This window comes from Astatotilapia calliptera, chromosome 9 (assembly GCF_964374335.1).
Source record: "Astatotilapia calliptera chromosome 9, fAstCal68.1, whole genome shotgun sequence".
In the NCBI taxonomy this organism is placed as follows: Eukaryota; Metazoa; Chordata; class Actinopteri; order Cichliformes; family Cichlidae; genus Astatotilapia; species Astatotilapia calliptera.
The window spans coordinates 32,937,686-32,963,406 of record NC_137430.1 but is presented as its reverse complement, the minus strand read 5'-3'; the positions used below and the strand labels follow the sequence as shown (position 1 = coordinate 32,963,406).

General features: G+C 41.9%; 2 protein-coding genes and 1 long non-coding RNA gene across 3 annotated transcripts in view; 2 read left to right on the top strand and 1 right to left on the bottom strand.

Moving 5' to 3' along the window:
* LOC145431199 (uncharacterized) overlaps nucleotides 1-2,708 on the top strand; it is a 190,416-nt gene extending 187,708 nt beyond the window's left edge. The window contains exon 2 of the long non-coding RNA XR_013911574.1: nucleotides 2,527-2,708. This is a non-coding gene — a long non-coding RNA (uncharacterized LOC145431199). The remainder of the gene's footprint in view (nucleotides 1-2,526) is intronic.
* LOC113029618 (uncharacterized) overlaps nucleotides 1-25,721 on the bottom strand; it is a 430,622-nt gene that overhangs the window by 266,654 nt on the left and 138,247 nt on the right. The gene's annotated exons all lie outside the window — the stretch shown is intronic.
* Nucleotides 14,103-25,721, top strand: part of LOC113029605 (sodium channel protein type 5 subunit alpha-like) — a 105,546-nt gene continuing 93,927 nt past the window's right edge. The window contains exons 1-4 of the mRNA XM_080306823.1: nucleotides 14,103-14,563; nucleotides 15,481-15,663; nucleotides 15,741-15,998; nucleotides 16,353-16,478. Of these exons, the coding sequence (XP_080162949.1) occupies nucleotides 14,393-14,563; nucleotides 15,481-15,663; nucleotides 15,741-15,998; nucleotides 16,353-16,478 (738 nt within the window). The 5' untranslated portion in view covers nucleotides 14,103-14,392. The remainder of the gene's footprint in view (nucleotides 14,564-15,480; nucleotides 15,664-15,740; nucleotides 15,999-16,352; nucleotides 16,479-25,721) is intronic.

The following is a 25,721-nucleotide window of genomic DNA, read 5'->3' as shown; positions in this document are numbered from 1 at the left end:
TCAGAAACATCAGTAGTTTTATATGAATAGTCTGAATGTGTGTAGACAGAGTTTTAGCAACACTTTTTCTGCCTTTTTATTTTTGTTTATTTTGGAAAGCACTTTCATTTTAAATGTGCTACATAAATAATATTTCTTAATGACTAAATAAGCAAACAGTTTTACATTATTAGTAGAGTTGTTTTTTACTTTTTGTTTTCCCTCTTGACTTTTTGAATAGTATAAAGAAAGCTTTTGCTCATTTTTGCATCTAGCTTTACATTTACACAAAGCTTTGGTTTTTGTTTCTGCTTAGCAGCTGCAGATGGTAAATTTTGGCCTGACTGTGTCACTCAGCTTATTCTGAAAACAGAATTGGAGCTTGCACAGCTTAAGGATTTCTTTATGTCTGTGAATTATCAATTTGGTTGTTTTAAGGGGGTAAGGAACATGAAATCACACCCTGAAATTGACTCTCTTTAGAGCAGAACACAGTAAAACGCTGAATTTATGCTTGTTGAGCTTCATGTTTCTCTTCAGCGGTTCCCTGTTTAACTCCAGCGGGAGTGCTGATGAATATTTTTCTTGGTTACTGTGAACAAGTTCATCAGGATCAGGCCGGCCTGAGTGCATCAGCAGAACACAACACTGCATGTGTGTCCTTGTGAGTGCCTGGTAATCAGGATGGTTTAGATGTTCTAATGATAACACATTGGAGACGACTCTGTTATTAATGTGACCAAATGTGGTGATCAAAGTGCCACGCACGCGCACACACACACACACACACACACACACACACGCACATGCAGTAACCGTTCGGCTGTGATCAAAGCGCTGGTTCGGAGCCAGGCCGGTCTGTGCTGTGATGCTAACTGCTAGGCGACCCGCCTCCATAGTTTAGCTGCTATTTCAAGAGCTGCTGTGTCACTGATGAGAAATTAAAACACAATCAGAGCTGCGGGGATTTTCTCAGCCCGTCTCATGGAAACACTGAGAGCACAACGCTGACCTTAAGTTAATGTAGACCGCTTCAAAACTTCAGAACCTGCAAATTCCTTCACCCTAAAGTGTAATTCATCTGGTCTAGCAGAGGTGGGACCTCTGAAATCCCCTCTGTGATGTTTTATGTGTTTAAGGAGGGAGTTTAAGGTTGTTCTCCTGTTGCCAACACTCACATATTCTCAACCTAATGAAAGCCTCCTTGAAAGATGAGGAGAGAAACGACTAAATTAGAGTGGATTAGATAAAATATACTCTACAATGTTAGAATAATATAGAATTTCCTAGATTAGATTACATGAGATTATATTAAATTAATTAGATTAAGTTGGAATAAATTTGATTAGGGTACATTCAATTAGACAATGTCAAAGACTAGATTACATAAGGGTATCATGAGATTAGATCATCAAACATTAAGTTACATTGTATTGCATTTCTGCACATTGACAATAGATTGTAGGCAATAAGATATTTCAAATGGATTTTGATGGCTGTATGATGACCTACACTGATGTCACTTCAAGTCATGTGATCTTATTCACTCTAAGAGTAGATTAATCAAAATGATGTATAGTTATTAATTTTTTATTATATATTTATTCATCATACAGTCGTTTGTTGAGGCTCTGAGGACCCAGAGACTGAAGCAACTTCCAGCATGTTACCAAGTTTGAACATGCCAGGATCATGAAACACGTAAAGACACACACATGAAAACATGGTCTTTCTGTCTCCCAACAGAGGTGGCACGAAACAGTCTCCCCCAGCAACCAGAACTAGGATACGGTTGCTATAGCAATGCTAAGTACTCTCTTCCTCCTGAACTGGAGTTTACCTGAGTGTTATAATTAGAGGTGTGTGTGCGTGTGTGTGTTTGAGGTCATAGAGAACAGAGTGGAATGTGGGGGGAACATGAAGTGAATGCACACAGAAATCCCCAGGATGTCTCCTAGAACAGCCCCAGCCTGCGTGCATGTTTGTCTTTGACTAAGTGTGTCAGTCTGTCCACCTCTCTGTCTCTCTGCTTTTTTGTCTATTGATGTTTGCATGGTCAATGCACTTTAGTCCCTCACAACTGAGCTCTCAATCACCATCTTGCTATTAGTGACTTCTGAAATTCTTTTTTCGTTGCACATGACAGATTTCATAATGTAACAGAGATAAGAGATATGGCATTTAGTCAGAAAAGGCATAAAAAGGAGAAACTTGGGTGGGAGTGGGTTGCAAAGGGGCTTACAGATGCAGCAACAAGACTCACAGGCAGCTTAAATCTTGCCTCTTGTATCAAATTCACCAACTGAATACATGAGGTGGTTGACTCTGGCTTTGTGGCCTCAGCATGAAATTCAAATCAAATTTTCAAATTCAAATTTTATTTGTCACGTACACAGTCATACACAGTACGATATGTAGTGAAATGCTTGGACAACTGCTCGTGACCTAAAGAGAACAAAAAAGGAAAAGGCTATGAATAAGATAGGAAATAAATATGAAAAATTATAAGGGTAAATTTAACTAGGAAGGAATAAAATATAAATTAAGGTTAAAAATGAAATAACTGTACAACACAAATTAGAATGAAGGGTAAATTTAACTGGGAAAGAATAAGATAAAATATATAAATTAAAGTTGAAAATAAAATAACTGTACAACAAAATACACAATATAGAACTATATAAGAATGTATGAAGAAATCTAAATATAAATAAATATATACACAATAACAGCAGCTGTACAAGTATTAACCGGAAATGAAGAATATAGTGACCAGTGTTGTGCAAAAACAATGTCCAGAAAGTCCAGTGTGTGTGTAAGAACCATATGTGTGGGTCAGTACTGTGTGGTGGTGTGATTGAGAGACCGTATCGCCTGCGGGAAGAAGCTCCTCCTCAGTCTCTCTGTGTTGGTCTTCAGGGAGCGGAATCGCTTTCCTGACCTCAGCAGAGAGAACAGTCTGTTGTTGGGATGGCTGAGGTCCTTCACCATCTTCCTGGCCTTGGTCCAGCACTGCCTGCTGTAGATTGAGTGCAGGTCAGGGAGCTCGGAGCGGATGGTGCGCTCAGCTGACCGCACAACCCTCTGTAGAGCTCGTCTGTCCTGCATGGTGCTGTTCCCGAACCAGGTTAAGATGTTTCCCGCCAGGATGCTCTGATGCAGTCCCCAATTATTCATCTCACTGGTTTAAAGTGAGTGCAGCTCATTTAGGAAAAGGTCACAATCAGAATTTAGTAACAGAATAAGAACAGTTGCTATGACACCGGGAAACAAACTGTGTATTCAGTGGACTGAGTATCTGTGTAGAGAAACATCTTAATTTTGTAATAATTGCATTTGTATACATGTAATGACACCCTCTATTTCGGAGGTGGGCGGAGTTAAAAAGAGGGCTTCTCAGTCCACCCAACGCTTGTAAGAATGTCATGACTCAGCATCTGTCTGGAGACCAGAGACCCACTGAGTTCCACTTTTCTATGTTCAGGAAAAAGAGCTTTCACAGTTAGAATCAATGTTCTCTCTAAGCTGCGCGCGTGCGCGATTGAGCACTGCTGGCATGGTCTCTGCACACAGAAAATCTGCGTTGTGCACAAAAAAAAATCTAACCTGAATTGAAATCAAATGAAAACTTTAACAATTCTGTTCTGCAGTGTGAGTCAGTGACTGGCTGCTCCTGTATGGGATCAGAACGATGCCACATTATCCCACAGTCCAGCCAATAATGCGATTCACATTCGTATATACGCAGCTAATCAACGTCGCTGACAGGCTGTGACAGCGTCCTTATGTGCCGACACCGGTGTTTTAGCAAAGCGGCTGATGTGGAGTGAAGCCACGTTAATGACAACGTGTACAACCACTGGAGATGTGAGCAGGACAGACGGAGCAACTGACGGACAAAGTGTGGACTTTATACCAGTTTTTAAATTGTGTTGATCGGCCACGAAAACCAGAGTTATGATAAAATATCTGCAATGTTTGGTTTTCTTCCTGAATACTGTCTTTATAATATATATATATATAATATATTTACTTTATAAGGAAAACGATTGAAAGCCTGTGAGCAAAGACGAAACCAATAAAACTCCGCCCTTTCCTATTGGTGGAAAAATGTACCATGTTGACCAATCAAAAAATGATATGGCAACATGGCATTTAGTTGTTTAGGAAGGGGGAAGTTTTAGGAGTGACGCCGTGTTTTGAGATGTGAGAGATTTGTGACGTTTAGCACAAATCTTGTGTAGTTAGTGTGTAGTCAGTGTGTAGTTAGTGTGTAGTTAGTTTGTAGTGTAGTCAACAGTGTTGTTGTGTGTCAGAACAATGAGGCGACTGCTGAGTGTTACAGGTGTTACAGCAGTGACACATCTGCTGCTGTCAGGCCTGCAGGTATCAGGCTGTTGTTCTCCTTCATCTCATAGTGGACAGAAATTATTTTTTGGAGTGGCACAAATAATTTGTGTGGCATCAGATTTGATGCAGAACAGCTGATTGTTCTGTAAATAGTTTGAAATGTTTATTTTAAAAACACCTTGGCTGCATTTTTAGTTAAACAGCTGCAAAACACTTTGTTTGCAAAACTCAGTTACTTTTTTGAAGAAGTAACTATGTAATTAATTGCCCAACATTGGTCATTATATCCTGTATTTTGCAGACAGTTACAGACTCTGTCCCAGACCACAGACTCATAATACAGTCAGAGCTTTATAAAAAATATATATATATATTTCCTTCCAATAGTGTTAACATGCTACATGTCATGAACAAGACTTCTTCTCATTGTAAGTGGGCTAAAGCAGTTAATTAAAAATAGTCTAACATAAATGCTGTAATTCGATTATTTTAATAAACATGTAACTTGGATGCTGGCGTGACCACAGTGCACACGTCTGATGTTGCTCACAGTGGTCCAGGGGACGCTCAGGGAGTTTGTGTGTTCAGACACATGAAACATTAGAGGGAACATTGGTTAGAATCCTTATTATATCTATTAATGAATCCAACATGAAACTGAGAGCTCCAGATTTATTCACATGTGGCACAGAGCCACGAAAACTGCTGCATAAAAGCAGTTGCAACACAAAATAATGCAAAGATTTAAAAAAACTATGAAGAAAGAAGCTGAACAAGTGTTTATGTTTGCCTGCTTTTATTACACCTGCCAACAGAATAACCGTGCAGAAGGCAGCTTTCACCTGCCTGTGATGACAAAGTCAACATTAGCCCCTCTCGTCTCAGTTGTGATGCTAACTAGCTCCATAGTTGATCTGGTTGGTGAGACTAAAGGAAATCCCTCCTCAAAACTAAGCTTGTACATTTGTTTGAGTCATCGCGTCTTATTATAGGTATTTTGATTTTGACAGTTTATTTCTTGGTGCTTTGAACATCTCTAGGCCGACGTTTCCTTTAGCCACACCTCTAAAACTTTCCTGTTCACACAAAAATGTCTATTAACAGCACTGACAGCCAGAGGACAGTAAGTGATTCTGGAAAGAATGAATTGTATTTTTAAAAAAACTTTTATTCCAGTAGAGTCTTTCTAATCTTTTAAGTGTATTTTATTAGATTTGGCTGGTGTAGTGGGTTCATACAAGGATTTTTTCCTTCTATACTTTTTCAGTGAATCCCCATCGGTTGCTTCCATTAATACACTAAGCTCACTGTCTGTACTGGCTGGTGTAGTGCATGACATCTGAGTAGTCAAGGCTGTGTCACGGCAAATTGTTCACTTACTGGAAATGACAATCGCATTTGTTTGTTAAATATAATCAATGGAAACAGCTGCCGGCTACGCAGCTGAAGGGAAAACGAGCGCACACTCAGTGGATGTGGAAATTACATGACCGGCGAGTGGGCTAAAGTTATATACTGCTCAGCAGATTCATCTGTAATAATATAGCTGATTGTAGCGGCTTCCTTTTCCTCCCCCTCCACTCCACAGTGGGGATGGCAACCATTGAGGGTTCAAAGTGTCCAATGTCCACACTCACCTTTCTGACTGTTATGACTATACAACCCTCCACCCCCACTCCACCCTCCCCACTAGACTAAAGTACCATTGCACGAGAGCACAGATAAGACTGTGGCTATGTAACAGTACATCTACTGTACTCAGATTTCATGCACTTCTTTTATACTTTTCTCTTTTTTATTGCTGATAATGCTGCCAATTTATTATTTGAGTTCAGTTGTTGCACTTTGTACTGAATACTATTTATTTTTAGTTTTAATGACTTAGTTTTAAAGCATGAGCTTGAAAATATTGGTTTGCAGACCGGTTTTCTAACTTACAAAATTCCTGTGCCTTGATTGAAAACTCCTGGAAACACCCCTGTTGGGTACTTGTAGTACACGTCATGCAGCCACAGTTCTCTGTGTAACTGTGTGTACTTAGAGTAACAAGTGTAAACACGCGATTGCAAACACACCATTTATGTGCCGGACACGTTAAAAGATCCCTGACTTGAAGGACTTATTGCTGAGTCAGGTCTCAAATGAGCTAACTTTAATTTTCTATCAAACGTGGCTGATCTGCACGCTGAGCTGTGAAGAATGAAGATGCTCGATTCTCTAACTGAACCTAAATTTGGCACACGAGTGTTTGAATCTTTGTGCTGCCACACCAGCAGACTGTCTTTTGCTTTTTAGTGTGTGTGTGTGTGATGTAAGTGTGTAAAGTGCCGGACAGAGGGGGGGCCTCCCTTTGGTGTGAGTTGGGGGGGTCTGAAGTGGCGTCCCTCCATTAACACAGACAGAGGTGTGTGTGAGAGATAACTGCCAGCTCTCACACTCTGACACTTCACACACACACACACACACACACACACACACACACACACACACACACACACACACACACACACACACACACACACAGTCTATACACCACACAGGACCTCCTGTCTACATTTCCCAAACCTCTCACACACACTTTTTTATGTCCTTCAGCCCCTTGAACACACAGACGCACACACACTAAGTCAGTCCATCACACACACTTCACAGCCACTCTCCCCACTCGCATGCCACCATGTTGACTCACTTGCCATGAGATGGATGGATGGAAGTGGAAGAATGACACACATCACATCGCTGAGTGTGTGTGTGTGTGTTAGACTGAGTGGCCTCGTTCACTGTTGGTGTCAGTCAAACTGGCATCATGATGACTGGTTTTGCATGACCAGTTAGTCGTGTTTTGTGTGTGTGTGTGTGTGTGTGTGTGTGTGTGTGTGTGTGTGTGTGTGTGTGTGTGTGTGTGTGTGTGTGTGTGTGTCAGCAGATCAGAATTTTGTCCTCAGCCACTGTAAGTTTCTGTTACTGTAACGTCATCGCCGTGAGCTCGTTTTCACTCAATCAGCATCGATCGCTGTTACCGTAATGTTTGTAGCAGCAGCTCCATATAGCTGTGTTATCGTGTTACATCACTGTGCTGCCAGTCTAAAATCAGCTGCCAGTTAGAGGTGTTAGCTATGTTAACAGTAAGGGTTGGCACCAGCGTTCAGACAAGCAGCTCAGCTCTGTGCTATCATGTCAGGTATACGTATGACACATGCCGCGGTGACTGCCACTGCTTTTTCCCTCATTGAAGACTCTTGATTACATGAACTTTTCTGTTACTGTAAGCTGAAACGTGTCAGCGCTGGTTGGCTCTGTAGTGTGTTATTTAAATTTAAATGGATTGCTGCTGTTAGTACAGCATGTCCGTGTGTGTTCTCAGTCATGCAGGTCGTGGCAGTCTGGAAAAGAAGGCGACTGGATGTCTTTAACTTTTAGTCAAGCCACTTTGTTTTCAAGTACTTAGATCAGAGGATTGCAATCAGTTGGTCCCTCCGTCTGGTTCCTTACTCTGATGTCTGGATTATCAGCCTCGTTTGCATCTTTTTATTGCACCGACACAGATTTGTGTTGCAGTGATGTTGGTGTAGACAGTTACTCTTGTAGCTTTTTCTGTTAGATTATTGCTGTTTTTTTCTGTTGGGCTCTGTTCTCAGCATGAGAAGTCACTTCATTTACTCTGTAATGCATCTGTAATGGTGAAAATACGTTAACCAGATCCCAACAAATCAAAAGTGAGACAGAGAGATATTTGTGTGGAGCAATGTGGGACTCAACAAATCTTACTGTAATGTGTGGCCGGCTTTTAAAAACGACACACATTAGAATATACCACTTTAGCTCTCGCATACGACAGCCTGCTTGCACTCATGCATTCCCTCTTTCTACAATAATACTTCTTAAAAGTCTCTTGCATAAGTGTTCGTCTAACTGATTTAAAAAAGAATCAATGAAACTCAGGGTGAGCCCAGGCTTGCATATACAAAGATCCACTTTCTTCTACTTGTCGAGTTCAGAGCTGTGGTTAGGCTGGAGTTATCCCAGCTGTCGCAGGGCGGGAGGCGGGGTACACCCATTACATACGGAGAGACAACCATTCAGACTCGCATCCAAACATGCGACCAGTTTAGAATCACCACTTAACCTGCCGGACATGTTTGTGGGAGGAAGCCAGAGTACCAGAGAGAACTCACGTGGCGCGGTCGTGTGGTGGTTAGCGCAGTTGCATCATAGCAAGAAGGACCGTGGTTCAAGTCCACTTGACAGCTGAGGCCTTTATTTCGCAGTGTTCTTCACATGTGTCACATTTAGATCAAGGAACTGCTTCAACTTCTTCAAGAAACAGATCTAACAGAAAAATAAGTCCAGTCGCCTTTAGCACAAGTGCTGATCTGAGGGATTGTCTGGTAAATGCTGCTGTAACATTATCAGTGATCTGTTTTGATCTGATTTGTTTTGAAGCTGAAATCCACCCAAATAAATGACCTCATCACTTATTAGGACTCACATAAATGGTGTTGCTCACATTTTCTCTCTGGTTGAAGATGGCAAAGATGTTTACATAAAGATTTTTAAGTGTGAGAGTCTGAAAAACCGTGCTGTCACAGATCAGACAAGCATCCGTCATTCTGAGCTCCACTCCTGAGAGTCCATGTTCACAGAGCCACAGTCCTGCACATTTAAAGCACTTAAAGCAGCGGTCTCCAACCTTTTTTGCGCCACGGACCGGTTTATGCCCGACAATATTTTCATGGACCGGCCTTTAAAGTGTCGCAGATAAATACAACAAAATAAAACTAGTACCTGTACTGAAAAAAAGAAGATTTATTCATAACACACGTGAAAAGACCCAGGAAAACAGAGTAAACGATAAAAGCGATAACAAAATAACGCTGAAAACCGATAAAAACCCTGAAAACTATACATTTCACACCTGAGCCTCAACTCTCGCAGCCCGGCACCAAACGACTCACGGACCGGTACCGGTCCGAGGCCCGGGGGTTGGGGACCGCTGACTTGAAGGACCGAGCTCGAGGAGTTTTTAGACCCCCGCAAAGCTGTGCTGGGTTTTTAGACAAATCATAACAGCTACGACTGATAATTAGCATAATTCCTGTTCAAAAATAGATTTTTTCAAGTCATTTGTGGTTTGTTTGTTTGTTTTTTTTGTTGTTTTAATGCATGATCTATATTTTAAAGTGATTATGGATTATGTTTAGAAAGGTCTATGCCAGGGCTCTGGGAGGGAGCATCTATTAGTTGAACCTTGGAAAGTGTGTATTGTGTTAGTTTAATGACAGAAAATTAAATGTGAAATATCAGTGATTGTGGGATCAGCTGCTGAACTTTACAGGTTTGAATCTGTGCTGAGTTAAGATTTTTGCAATCAGGCAGATAAATGGCCTGTATTTATATAGCGCTTTACTCGTCCCTAAGGACCCCAAAGCGCTTTACACATCCAGTCATCCACCCATCCACACACTGGTGATGGCAGCTACATTGTAGCCACAGCCACCCTGGGGCACACTGACAGAGGCGAGGCTGCCGGACACTGGCGCCACCGGGCCCTCTGACCACCACCAGCAGGCAACGGGTGAAGTGTCTTGCCCAAGGACACAACGACCGAGACTGTTGGAGCCGGGGCTCGAACCGGCAACCTTCCGATTACAAGGCGAACTCCCAACTCTTGAGCCGTGATCGCCCCTAACACAGAACCTGAAAGAAGAACCTAAGTAGCATGTATGTGTTGGACTGTGAAGGCTTGACATGCAGATGATGATGATGATGCAGATGAAGATGATGTTCAAAGTTATAAAAGGCAAAGGAAAAAAAAAGGCCAAATTTAAAATTAGGAGCTGTTAAGAAAAAGCTTTTGAAAATGGGCCCGCGTCGGTTGTGGAGACTGTAATAATTACTGACCAATTACAGCCTGGCGTGGGTCAATACAGCATGTCTTCACTGCAGTGTGATGACTCACGCTGGTTTGTGTAAATATTTAGGACTAAGGCGTCCTATCTGCTGCATTAAACTGTAATGCTTTATGAATTTCTCCATCATTTACCTGCTACAAACCACAATTTCTGCCTTTTTTGTTAACCTGTAACGGGCTCTTCCTGTAAACTCATGCAGCAAATCAACTTTAATAAATTCAGATGTTACTGGCAGTCATGTTGAAATGCATTAGTTGCCATTATCTACGTTGCGTAAGTGTTTTTTCGTTTGTTATGGATGATTTTTAAACTACAGTATTGTCTTTTTTGTGCAGAAGTAGAAGCGCTCCCAGCTGCATTATGTAAACCTTATGTAACTGGATCGTTTATTTACACGTGTCCTTAATGAATTACCATCACCAGCACTCACCAAATGTTGGGGAGTAAGGCGATAACACATACAGGCGGGTTGGCCGGCAATGAGTCAGCGGCAGCCGCTACTCAAAAGCATCCCAGCTGTGGTGGCAGCGGCCCAGCGGGGGCGGCGCCAGCCAGGCCGGGTCACCGCAGTGGGCTTGTGACCGTGTGGTTGTCGGTTTGATTCCCCAGATAGCTTCTGCACAGCGGCAGTCTTTTCTGTGACTCAGCTTGAAGCTCCTCTGTGACTCAGAGCTTTGTTCAACCAGAGCTTTGCTGATGGCGTGGTGGTCGTGATTCTGCTAATGCCACGCTCGCCTGCATGCATCATAACTCCTCCACTTCTGTACCAGGTAACAAACCCACAGGTGTGACACGTCTTCAACTTCTGAACACGGTTTGGTTCTTCGGTTTAAAAGTGAACAATCTACATTTTTTGACATGAATGACTGAATTATTTAGGGCATTGTGACAAAATTTATGCTCCAGTTGTTGAACATTTGCACAAGACAGTCTGTTTCACTCTAATCTGTGGATCGTACCATCATATATCCTCCAAAAATCTGCTGACCTCCATCTGAGCCCAGAAAGGACCCAAAGATTTTGCCTTTTCTTGAGGACAAATTGTATGTCTCGAAAAAAAACCCCATTGGGCCCTGGCATTTGGGGTTTTGTGCATCTGGCATAAGAAACCTTCCAGATGAAGTATGCAGAGCACCTGCTCTGGTAACTCTTTGTTAACCAACTGAAAGTGGCCTCATTTTTTTAGTTATGTATTTATTTATTCTGTTTTTGAATGTGGGCATACAAACAGCTGGTATGTGCAGACATGGATGGATGGATGGATGACGTTAGGATTAAAAACTGGTATAAAATGTGAAGTTTGCACTTTCAACACAGGTTGAAACGGAGACCCAGCGAGGCTGCATCTCACAGCTAGGTCGTCTTAAATCTCTCACGTGACTCGGACGTGGTGATGTGTCCGTTGGCTCCAGAGAATTAAATCTTTTCTTTTAAATAACTGGGTCGTTTTAATGCTGTTTGTTGTGCACCGTGTTTTATCTGTTCGCCGATCATTTTATGCGTGTTTAGTGAAAACATTAATATGAATCAGCATACAACATTCTGACTGTGGATCTGAGCTGTGTATGGAAATACTTGTGTGTCTCTATTGTGATCTCAAGTGATCTGTCACTCTGCATCCGCATCAGTCTGTCAGCTTGTAGCTGCTGGCATTGTTTTGAATGAATTATTGTTTAGATGACTAATATACTGTATAGCATAAAATACAGAAGACTGTGAATGTTGTCCTTGAATTGAAGACAGCTGGTCTTGTTGGTGTTAGGTGCATAGTTACATTTCACGTCTCAGCTCATCCCTACAAATGTAAGTACACGCTGTGTCAATGCGACCTGCAGCTATTGCGATTGGCCTGTTCAATAGCGTTGATTCCTCCTGTGCATGTCCAGATACTTTTCTGCTCAGTCTTTGAATTTACGCTTCAGGATTTAAAAATAATAGTCATAGCATTATTATAAGGACTCAAACTATTGGACTAATGTCAATAAAATTAACACATAGAGCATCCGTACCAGCATAAATGCTGGCCACAGTGTTTGCTACTTATATAGGTTATGTCTCAGGCTCTACAGGAAGTCTAAACCAGGCCTTAATCCTGGAAAGTACTTGGCTGCAAACACAGATAGCTGGAAACCTGACAGAAGTCCGCTGCTTGGGTGCACGTGTAGTTGATGCATTATAATGTAAATTCTCAGTGGACAAGTCCGTGCAATCACAAAACACAGGCAGACCCTCTGTCTGATAATCTCATTTACGTTTCAGTGACGCAAGCGGACCCTAGTTTAGTGGGCCTTTAACCTTAGAGGTGGTCCTGAGAGGCATTGAACCGACCCACCATCGTGTGACTCAGTCACATGGGTCAAGGTGTGAGTTGGGGTTGAATTGCCTAGGATCTGAAGACCGCCTTATATGTGGCTGATGGTTGTAACATCTCAAACGCTCGTGGTTGTCGGCTGTCTAATCAAACTTCTGGGCTCACCCTCTAATATTTCTGTGTGTGGTGTCTGCAGCTTTGCTCTCTGATTTATTGTTTTGATTGCAAACCTCTTCTGTCTGATTGCATAATAAAGGCCAAAAAAGTAACTTTGTTCAGTTCTGAGTCACAGCAGAGTCACTTTACCTAAAATCTGAATGAATACTTGTTTTTGAGTTTTGCATGATTAGTCTCCGGCGTGCCTCGTTTAATCATCAGCGATATGAAGGGATATGTTCAGGTTTCTGTACCTCTGACCTTTTCCCTCCTACTTAATAATTTCTAATCATCTGGTCTCAGTGTCTGTCCCACTGTAAGCTGCTGTGGGCAGCAGCAGCCTTCCCTCCACTGACCAGCACGCCACCCATGGGACTGCTGCGCATCAGCGGTTCAGATGTGACCGCGTGGGCGGCGATGAATGTGACGGGATATGAATGTGGAATATCAATTATGATGAATGCCTTCCCGGTGCTATCTGCCCCGTCTCTGCGGCGACACGTGTGGGCGGGTCCCAATCGCACGACCATAACAAGCCTTCGGTCGTAAACACCGATGAGGAAACAGAGCGTTTTTTTGGTTTCTTGTTTTTTGCACAGAATTAATAGAAAGACGGATGGAAAGACGGCAGAGAGACACACAGACGGTGTTTTTGAATCCTCTGAACTGTCTCAGCTTTCAAAATGTCCCTACACCTACTTTCTGCACAAACCAGTGGTGTTAGATTTCCCAAAATCACACATTTCAGAGAAACAGTAGTTACAGTTACATAACCGCCCACCCCCGATCACATCATGATTGGCAACTCCAAAGTCCTCAAAACGACATCCTGAACATCCACAAAAAATATTTATATGTAAAAATTTCTGCTGATAATAAGTGAAACAGATTTTAAGAGTCACGTTATGTTTCTGTGTCTGTGCTGCAGAAAGTGTCCGGACGGGTTTGTCTGTCTGAAGGCAGGAAGAAACCCCAACTATGGCTACACCAGCTTTGACACCTTTGGGTGGGCCTTTCTGTCCCTGTTTCGTCTGATGACGCAAGACTACTGGGAAAACCTCTACCACCAGGTAAGCCTTATGACCAATCGATCAGTTAAAGTCAGAGAAAACCTGGATTGAAGTTTATAAAGTGTCTCTTCTTCCAGTGTCTAATCTAGACTGGGGCTAAGAGCCTACACAGACATCTAGACTGTGTCTAATTCAGCGTGTTCTCATCCTGACATTATGTCATTCTGACACAAGTTTGGCGTCAGACTCTCGACTCAGGGCTGAGGCTAAAGGCGGGGCCGGGGGTGGCACTGTCCCTTATCCAGAATTTGATTGGCCTTCTCACAATTGTGATGTCATGTCAGTGCAACCATGGGCAGAAACTGCAGGCAGGGTAAAAATGCATAAAAATAATTTTCTGTGAAACTTTGATGTCCTCAGTGCATCACTGTAACTATGTTTAATAATACTACATGCAGTGGGCATGTGTTCACTTTCCACACAGTGAACAAAGGATCTGTGAGCCACTGTTCTTTACTTTGACCACTCTGTGAAATGAAGCATATTTCTTGTTGTAGCCAGCTGGGTTTTATTAGCCGTGTTGCTTCACTTTTAATGTTGCACTTCAGTCAGCATCGATTTTATTCCCGCCACGTGTGCGTCTTCAGACGCTGCGTTCGGCCGGTAAGACCTACATGGTGTTTTTCGTGGTGGTGATTTTCCTGGGCTCCTTCTACCTGGTCAACCTCATCTTGGCCGTCGTCGCCATGGCGTACGAGGAGCAGAACCAGGCGACCATCGCCGAGGCCTGCCAGAAAGAGCGGGAGTTTCAGCAAGCTATGGAGATACTGAAGAAAGAGCAACAGGTAACTGATGATCTGATGTGCTCGATTATCCAGCATGTGGTGCGGTGTAGGACTGTGGAGGTCAGAAACTGCCAAAATATCTAATAAATTGATTCAATTCAATTTTATTTATACAGCCCCAAATCACAACAACAGTCGCCTCGAGGCGCTTTACGTTGTAAGGTAGACCCAACAATAATACAGAGAAGAAGGTTACAATCATATGATAATTAACAAATAAATATTGAGAAAATAGTCAGCAAAGGTTTTGCCTTGTGGGGTTGTTTGTTTGTTTGTTTGTATTGTTTTCCTTTATTTTTTTTGTATAACACTTTTCAATTTCCAGGTTTTTTTTAATGGAAATTAAAATGTATATTACTCACTGGAAAAGTTGGCTGTTTTAATCATTTGCATGATTAATCATACATACAAAATGAAAATGTCAAAAATAATAACAATAATCATCATAATAAGGGAAAATGAATCTAATTTTAAAATTAATCGAGTCAAATTTTAAAAGCAAAAGAGTGTTTTTTTGTAAACTGAGACGATTCATAAACCAAATAGGAGACAAAATAATATCCTTAAAAAAAGGTAAATATTTACAAATAAACACACAAGTGAAAGCAAATATCAGTTTAAGTCATAGTTAATAAATCAGTGATTTTTTTAATATTGCTCTTTTAAGAGTCACATTAATGGATTATTTTTATTTTTGCAGTTTTGGTCCTCTGTACAGGAATTATAAGTAAAATAAATGATATAAATCCAACTCAGTTACTGCTGTGTTTCAGTGAAAATAATACAGCAACAAAGGTGAACTAATGAGTGTTTAAATAAGTGTTTTCATGGCTTCTGTTTCACCTTCTGTCCTTTATTCTCATTTATGAATGAAAATGTATTAATATATGAGTATTAATTATTAATTCTTTCATCAGGGTGCCACCCAAAAAGCTACCGACTCTGACTCGTTGATGTCACCAGACCTCTCTCCTTTCGGCCAACCAATGGACAGCTTTGAGGAGCGAAGGCGGAGCCAGGCGCTAATGGGCGTGGGGGACGTGGAGGCGAACCTATCTGAGGAGAAGCTTCTGCAGGTGGACTTGACTGATGGTGGAAAGGTCAGTGGAGAAAGATCTGATTTAATATTGTTTATGTTCGGTGCAAAACTTTACTTTACTCCCCCCTCCTCCTCCAGCCGCTCCACCCACTCCTCGCACGCTCCTTTTCCACAAGGACGCGGAGAAGCAGTCAGGTCTCCTCCATCTTCAACTTCCGACTGAGGAGCCGAGGGTCGGAGGGAGAGATGGCCGATGACGAGTACAGCGTACCGGGCGACGTGGTGGAGGGCGTCGGTAGTCGAACCTACAGCGGAGGAACCTTCAGCGGCATCCTGCCCCAACCGTGGCCCAAACGGAGGCCGAGCACCTACAGCACGGCCAGCCGGAGCTCCCAGGTGAGCGTAACAGCTCATGTGTGGCAATGAGAGCCTTTTAATGAAGCATTTTTATTTCTCAGATTATTGTAGTTCTTCCCAGAAAGTTGATTCTGTTCATCTGGGCGAAATGTTTTCGGAAACGTTGGGAGAAACGTTCCATCGTTCATCCAAGTGACTTCTTCAGGCTGTACCATACACCATATTAATCTAATCACATAATTAAATTCTAATTTCTTTTCTTCACAAATTGTAAATGTATCTATAAACCGAGAAATTCTTCTGTTTTTTTCCACTTTATGGAGTTTTTTCTTTACAATATTTTGTCCCTCCTGGGGCACTGTAGTTATGCTTCTGTGATTTTTGTGTTTCCAGGTTTTTTATCCGACTCTAAACATCAACGGGAAGCTGTTTGTTGCCATGGACCAGAACGGGGTTTCCCCACCGCCACTGCAGGGGCAGCTGCCTGCTTGCACCATGGAGAAGGTCAAGGAGGAGAGTGTGAGTTCCGTGTGCTGACTGTGTGTGTGTTCGCTGCAGTGGAAACAATGGTGGAGCCTGCAGCCATCCAACACTCAGACATGTGAATTATGAATCAGCGCTTTGCATAACTCCACTCTGATATCATGGGTTAAAGACACACACACATACACACTCATATCAACCATCTCAGATAACAGTGCCATGGTATTCCCCCCATCTGCTCATACACGTGGGCGCACACACACACACACACACACACACAAGACTATTTCCACACACACTCTGAACTTTGTGTGCAGTTACCGACATCATTGAAGAGCTAACTGATATAGATTCATTCAGACTGTGTGTTCACCTCACACAGTGATAAATATTTTACCAGGAGCCAATCAGGTGTCAGAAAGTCCAAATTTGGGCAAAACTGTTGGGGAGTGTGGACTAAGCTGAGGTTGATCTTGATAGGTTGTGACATTTGTCAAATGAAGCAAAAGTGCCTTCAAACCTTATACTGTATAACAAAATGTATGGATACACAGAGCTGTCACTAGGAGACACTTTTGAATCGTTAACTTTTGCAGTTTGACAGAAGCTATCTTTGGTTTTTGGTGCCAGAAGTCACCAACACGGTAAATGAACTGTATCACACAGATAGCAGCTAACTAGTGCTCGCTGGCATCCAAATAAAATAGAGCTCACACCACAAACGTTATCAAGAGACAGCTGAAAGTGGCCATAAAGGAGCCAGGAAAAAGCTGCAGTTCCTCTAATGTCCACTTGAAGCTCCGTCCAAAAGTGAATCAGTTCCCAGTGACTCCCATATTAACATTCCCAACTTTATAGCAAAAATAAACATGTTTATAGCCTGGTACAACTGTGAGGGGGGAGCTGGGTTGCCTGTTTAAATTGCAGTGAGGTTCAAAGTTTGTATTATTTGGGATGTCTCTGACAGGTGGATGCCAACTAGCCGCTAGCTGTCTGCTAGGCTTAAATTCAACTAACTCAGTCTCTGAACTGGACCTCTGGACCATGTTTGAGGTGTTGGAGCCTTTGGAGCATTTTTAATGAGCACTGGCTCATGACTCAGCATGTGGTTAACAAGCTAAAGTCTACAAACGAAAGGTCGATGTCAAGCTAGCTATGTCCACATGTTTTTACCCCAGTAAACTGCCCAGTCTGTCAACACTGATGTCTATTGATGAGCCACAACATCGAATGTACAGTAGGCTCAACAATTATACTGAAGCCAGAATCACTAACTCAGCATTAGACAGTATTCGTATTTAACAGGACTACAAACATGCACACACGGGCTGTGCTGATGCCACGAGTAACTAATGTACAGTTTTCACTTGAAATCCTAAAATAGGCTCATTCTCGTTGCTTCCTGCGCTGCACATATTTTTTCACCAAGGCTGTTGACGTCCGGCAGTCAGCTGTGCGCCTGGAAACATGCAGTACATAGATGTATCCCGGGTCATGTCCAGTCAAGATGATAATCAGATCACACTCGTTCTGCATGACTCACTGACCAAACACATGCAGAAAAGGTGAGAAAGTCTGCCTGTGCAGATGTGTTATCCAGAAACAGGTGTTTACGTGCTGCTTTGCACTTTTTTTTTTTTTTTTGGCTAAATGGGGACAAATGACATAACATACCCAGCACGAATACCTGCCCAGTAAGAATATCAGCATATGAATCTGTAGAATCTGCAAACAGGCAACAAGATTCTTGGTACCAGAAGCTTTGTGGTTTCCTCTTGTAGCCCAAGTGCTGTTCACAAATCATATTTGGACAGGGTTCTGTCTGATACAATAGGATGGTGTATGCACTTTAGTTTTTGTCTGTGTAGGAACCCTGCACACCATCAGCCATCTGTAACCCCGTCTTGAGATCCCCTCCCAGGTGATTCAACCCCAACTTACACTGAGACCCATGTGACCTCAGTGCTGATGACATGGTTGATCAACAACTTGCAGCATTGCCTCCATGACAACCTGGTTAGAAGTTAAATAAGTGGTACTCTCCATCAGTTCTTAGAACTGAAAGGGTGAATGAGTGGTGGGACATCTTCAAGATCCTAAAAATGTAGTCCAGTTTCCTCCAACTGAAGTGTTTAAGAACTTCTGAAAAAAAAGTCAGAGTAAATAAGTAAGTAATATAAATTTATTTGTATAGCACTTTTCACAGATAAAAATGAGAAAGTGCTTTACAAAAAAGAAAAAGAAAAATGAAAAGAATGGAAATACAACAAATAACAATGTAAAACAGTAAAATACAACAAATTAATTAAAAGCTTGCCCATATAAAAATGTCTTCAGCTGCTTTTTAAAAGAATCAATGGAGTCTGTACAGCGTAAAATTGTCACGGCTGGCGGAATGAGCCGTGTGGTGTGGAGGAAAGGGAGGACCCAAAATGCAGCAGTGACTGATGATACGAGTGATGTTTATTTACAAAGTGACAATGGCAGAAACAGGCAGTGAGGCATGACAAAACAACTGAAGAAACCTAAACTGGGAGAACTAAATGACAAACCTGAGACCATACAAAAGGGGTGCGGGGCAGAGAGACGCAGAGACAGGAACACCATAGAACGCAGACGAGCCGACAATGAACACAGACCGACACCCACTAAATATACACACACACAAGGTAATCAGGTAATCACACACAGGAGGGAAGAACAGCTGAACCTAATACACATGAGGACCGGAGGACACAAGCTGAACACAATGACAACAGACACAGACCTTCAAAATAGAATAGGAAATCCAGAACATGAGCCTTCAAAGTAAAGCAGGAACACACAGACTGATTTACAACACAACACGGGGACATGAACAGAGCACCAAGGACAGACACAGGTAGGGCTGAATACACACACCAAACTACAGGTTCAACCCTAAACCAATACAAAATCAGAATAAACACAAAGCACAAAAATGAACTTCAAGGAAACACAAAACGCTGGGCCAAAATGACCCAGGACCATGACAAAAACCAGTGGGAGAAAATTCCACAACCTCGGTGCCACTGCCTAAAAGGCCCGATCACCACGAGTTTTAAATCGAGTGCGTGGGGCCACCAACAATCTCTGATCTGATGACCTTAGAGCTGGGGAAGAACAATGTGGTTTCAGCAGGTCAGATATATACTGGGGGGGCTTGACCATGTAGGGCCCTAAAGGTTAAAACTAAAACTTTAAAAAGAAACCTAAAACTTACAGGCAACCAGTGAAGGGAGGCCAAAACGGGAGTGATATGGGATCTTCAGAGAAGCAGAGGTTGATTGTTGCACTGAGCACTCACAATGTCGTAAATGACCAAAGCTAGTAACAGGAAGCTTGGCTTTCTAGTTCTAACTGAAGTCTGTAAGCTTGTCTTGTGAGTTATGTGGTGTTGCTACAATGACCAGTATTTAGTATTTATTTATTTATTGTCATTGTCAAGAACAATGAAATTGCGTTTGGGGCTTCCATACAACCCAAAAAAAAGAAGAAAATAATAAATACCCCTTAAAACCCAAGTGTACATATTTAACCCAGTGTGACTCCAATGCAATAAGACAATCCTTAGCAATAATGTTCGTAGAAATTCAGACAAAGACCTGAGAAACATGACAAAATACAACAATGCAACCCATTCAATATTATTGTACTGTGAGATATGATATCAGATATGATAGTTATCTATTTAAGAAAGAGGGGGGGGGGCAGGAGGGGGAAGAGAATAAAGATATGATGCACCAATGCAGACCAGTGCATAGCACACGAGGCACGCTCACTGTTAAACACTGAAGGGACTCGTATGTGAATCCTGCCTCTGCAGCACTGAGTGGAGAGCTGCTTCCACATAGATGTTTGTTTAGAAGCTGAATTTTGGTTACTTGCAATCTGTTGTCGTTAAAGGAAAAGTAAGGCAATTCAGATAATTATTTGTTTGTTAATGTTTATTTAACCATGTGTAACAATATGTGGACCTGGCATCACATTTTGGGTTATTTAGACCAAAATACTCAATTTTGCTCTACAAGGGCCTGATATCCACTTACGATAACATCATGCTGCTACTGTTCAATCAAAATTTTAAACGAATATCCTCATATGAGGCTCTTATTTTTCTTAAAAACAAAAATAAGGGAAAAAAAATCTGGTAATTCTTCGTTCTTACATTCATCGGGCCCCAATCAGCCCAAATATCAAAGAGAAATTAAAAATGCATGTCGTGGAAGACTTCGGGTCTCAGGAGGTTAAACACAATGTGAAAATCTTGAGAGTAAAATCTCTTTTCAGGAGAGTGTCCTCGGCTAAGATGGCATGTTTTATAAAGGTAGAAACTGGATCTCCAGGACCAGCACAACCATGGGAAAAAACATGCGAATGTGACATAGAGAGGTTCTGACAGGGTTCAAGCCCCAAGCTTCTTGTTGTGACGCGTTAGTGGTAACCACTGATCCACCGTGCTGCCTGTCATAACCCTGAACATAAAGAAATGAACCTGTCTGGATAACTAGATCTTAATCACTAGAAATGTGAAATTACTGGCTTGAATGGTAAACTCATGGAGTCAAAAAATGGAGTTACAAATTAAATATAAACATTTTTTTGTTTCAGAGCTCTGATCTTTTGATGATTCCTTTAGTCAAAGTCCTGATTCTCCGAATATCAATACCATTCCTGGTTTTCACAGTTTCCCGTTGTTCTTGAAAAGCTTTTAGTTACTCTGAAATGACATCTCGAGTTTGTAAGGGTGAGAATGGTTTTTTCAGTGTCTTTGTCTTGCAGCACAGTGCCACTTGAAACAGCAGCTTTCAGACACTTCTGTCAATTTAACGTTACCTCGGTTCCATCTTCACTCTCACAGCAGAGCCTTATAAAACCTGTGGCAGCTGAAAGGCAGCGAGCTCCACGCCATTAGGGAATGCACTTATTTTAATACTTGTTTACAGTGGTGTCTTTTCCCTGTCAGGCAGTGGGTTTAGAGTATCATCAGGACAAACACAGCAGCTCCAAGCCTGGAGGTGTTCAGTCACCTCCACCTGCTCATAACCCGCTTCCAGACCTTCACTGTTATACAACAAGGAGGAGGAAGAGGAGAAGAACAGGGCAAAGTAGTTAAATACACTCAGAGTTCGCTTTATTAGGTAGACCTGTAGGCTTGAATTCGGTGTAGGGTAAGTGTTCTGCCAGGAAGTTTAGTTTTATGATGCTGTGCAGCTTCATGATTAAACACACTGTTACTTTGTTTATTGTGTGTTATGTTTTAAATAAAGACACATACAAGAAGAGCAGTTATTTACAATATGTGATGACAATATTTCATAATTTTTTGTAAATGCGATAACTCAAGAATGAAGCAACCTAGCAGTTTCAAATTGAAACCATAGGTACATCTGCCAAAAATCCTGGATGAATTCAAATCAAGTATTTGTTTGAGGTCAAGTATTCTTAAAATCTTTTAAGAATTCTTAATTCGTAATCGGAAGGTTGCCGGTTCGAGCCCCGGCTTGGACAGTCTCGGTCGTTGTGTCCTTGGGCAAGACACTTCACCCGTTGCCTACTGGTGGTGGTCAGAGGGCCCGGTGGCGCCAGTGTCCGGCAGCCTCGCCTCTGTCAGTGCGCCCCAGGGTGGCTGTGGCTACAATGTAGCTTGCCATCACCAGTGTGTGAATGTGTGTGTGAATGGGTGGATGACTGGATATGTAAAGCGCTTTGGGGTCCTTAGGGGACTAGTAAAGCGCTATATAAATACAGGCCATTTACCATTAAAATCTCTAGAAAGAAGTCACCCAGGATTCTGATCATCTAAAAATACTTTCTGAAAATAGAATTTGCTGAAGCTACTAAGGAAAGCAGCACTACTGATACTTTGTACAGTGGTGAATGTTTAAATGACAATAGTGGGGTGTTTCTGAATGCAGGTTTTTCTGAATGGAATTTTGACGTGTAGGTCCTCAGTCATCAAGTTCATGGGATTCTAAGGACCTTAAGTCAAAGGCAAATGGACTTACTTATCAAGTTCTCTCTTATCTAAAAGGGTTCAGGTCTAAACGTTGATCAGGAGTCCTGAATTTCTGCAATTCAGAACCAGCAACACTCCCAGATAACAAAGTGGTTCATCCCAAGACAAAAGCATCCACTCCCAAACTAAGCAACGTCATGCATGATGTGCAATGCAGTGAGGAGTGGTTGGGATATAGGATCACCCAAAGGACCACAGATACATGACACACCATAGTAGGGTCCACATCTACACCTAAAAGAGAGGAGACACTCTTGAGGAGACAGATGTTCACATTTTAAATTGAGATGATATGAGAGCAGAGTAACTGCACTGCAACCACGTGAGCTAGCGCAATAATTTTTTTGCATATGAAACCGGAGGAGTTGTACTTACATCTTATGCCATCAGCTTGTCCTCGGTCACGGTTTCCTTCCACATATAGCTTTGCAAAAACTGCATAAAAAGCACTTGCAGCAACAAAAACATAATATTCCAGAAACACGCTTTGCCGATCCGATCAGCTGTTCATAACACTTCCTACGTTGGAATAGACGTCAGCGCGAACTATCACATGTCCGCGGAAATGTAGTTTTTTACCATGAGGGCCTCAAGAGCCTATACTGGTCTTTTTAAAAGTCATCGTTGACTTTCTGACTTTCTGTGTCGTTTCTGGGATGCTGAGGACTCATATTGCACTGCTGGAAATAGTTTATTTTGATCCATATGCTGCTTTTTTGCAAATTTGCACTATAATATTTATTTTCGTTTTTCCTGCAGTGTATAAAAATTGGTGTATTTCAAAAATAAAACTATGAAGACACTCAAAATAAATTTCCTTTGGTGGGAAACTATTTTGTGCAACTTTTTTGTATTTACAGTTTTGAGGGATAAGCCTCTTAAATTTCTCTAACTAGAAATATATGTTGTATATAGCATTCGTATTCTATTTTTATCTTATTGTATATTTTTATTCTATTTTATTCTACTGTATATAGTATATTATTTTATTCTATTCTGTACAGCTGTGTACTGTATTTATTCTTATTGTATTCTAATTTTTGCGTCATAACTTTTGCACTGTCCACTTCCTGCTGTGACAAAACAAATTTCCCACGTGTGGGACTAATAAAGGTTATCTTATCTTATCTTATCTTATCTTAAAAAAACAAAAACGATTTTCAATTTTTTTGTAGTTTATTGCACTTTTTTGCAATTTATGTAATTACTATGCACTTAATGCAGGCATATTATTACAATTTAGGCTTTAATGGTTGCATTGGTGTATAGCAACTTGAAATGCTCCCATAAATGGCACTACAACATGTAAAAATATAATATAAGCTCTGGCGGACTTGGTTCTATGGTAGGTCTTAAAGGGTTAAGCACCATCCATTCCCCGACCTATATGATCTAGGCATGTTGGGACTTCTGTGTGACAGCCCTGACCAAGGTTAATAACTTAGGCTCTGCTTTAGCTTTTGGAACTGATGAAGCCAGAGCTGGAACCTCTTCAGGAGCCTGAAAGAAGTCAATTGACCATCGACTGGAGCACTTTAGACTACTCATAGAAAGAATAAAAGTTTAATTCTAAGTAAACAATATTGATGTTTAACCTTTTACCTGGACTTTTCTTTTTTTTGGTTGTGTGATGTGACTTAAAGCCTGAGTGCACTTTTAAGGCTTAGCTAGCATTGGGCCGCTGTGAGCGTTTAATCATTGTGCTCGGGTACAAAGGAAACTGAAAAGGTTTATTGGAGTCTATGAGGAGTGACTTACCTCTGGAGCCAGCCTAAAGTGGCTGCTAATGAGAAAGTTCTGAAGCATCTGCAAACAGTTAGTCTAATTCTGTTCAGTTCAGTTTTATTTCTGTAGTGCCAAATCTCAACAGTCACCTCCAACAGCATGTCAGCACATTTTGGTAATCTCACCTTTTCTGTCTGGTTTCTGCTGCTGCCAGACAAAATTCCCCTTCATCACAATTGAAAACTGAAATCTCCTGCAGTGTGTAGAAAAAGTTACTTCTTGATAAACTGAATGTAAACTGCAGGGGTTGTGTGGGAGCTCAGAGCAGCTCTGAGTTCAGGTTAGAGTTTCATGCTTTGAAATGAAGTATTTCTGCTTCTCTTGTCCATCCATCCATAAACCTGTTGTCCTGCTGCTCAGACTGATGCAGAGACGAGTGGGAGGAGGAGGAGGGGACGAGAACTCACTTATTTGCCATGGAAATGTCCCCATGGCAACCCACAGCAGCCAGCGGAAGCTAAAATGGCTGTGTGTGTGTGTGTGTGTGTGTGTGTTTCCCTGGTGCTTCCCTGCCTGGCACACAGACAGGATGTAGGTGGTGTTGTGGGCGGCGACCTTCAGGCCTGTGCGTCATGCTTCATTGGAAGAACACTTAGCAGGAAGCGTTATGTAATAACACCTGAGCAAATGAGGTTCATGCAGGTTCCTCTGTGTGAGGGCCGAGGAGTCCGGAGCTCACCGGGGACTGCTGTCAGGCCTTTACAAGGCGAGCAGCTGAGCACCGTTCAAACCTAAACAACTTTATTTAAAAGGCAGTTTTGCAGCAGCAAAAGGACTTCTATTGGGAGCTCCAGCAGTTTTCCTTGTGTCAGCTTAGCTGTACTGCGGCGACAACCAGATAAATGGTAAATGGCCTGTATTTGTATAGCACTTTTCTAGTCCCTAAGGACCCCAAAGCGCTTTACACAACCAGTCATCCACCTATTGGTGATGGCAGCTACATTGTAGCCTGGGGCGCACTGACAGAGGCTGCCGGACACTGGCACCACCGGGCCCTCTGACCACCACCAGTAGGCAACGAGGACACAACGACCGAGACTGTCCAAGCTGGGGCTTGAACCAGCAACCTTCCGATTACAAGGCGAACTCCCAACTCCTGAGCCATGATCGCCACGATGCGTTCTGTAGTTTTTAAGCAGGTGTAACTCGAGCTATCAGACCTGCTCTTATATCATTTTCCATTTGTATTCATGTAAAGCTTCTATAATTAAATTATAGAATTATAGAAGCTGTTGGTAAAATGGTAAATTTACCATTTTAAATTAAATTATCATTTGATTTCTTGATAAAGACATCTCACAATGTGAAATACACAAATAACTGTACCAACAGATCCAACATTGGGTTAAAAATAATCCAACCAAACTCAGCAGGTCACATGAACCTTTGAAATTAAAGTTTCTATTAAACATCACGTGCTGTGGAGTGGCCTCTCCATCTCCGAGAGCAAAGTTCTG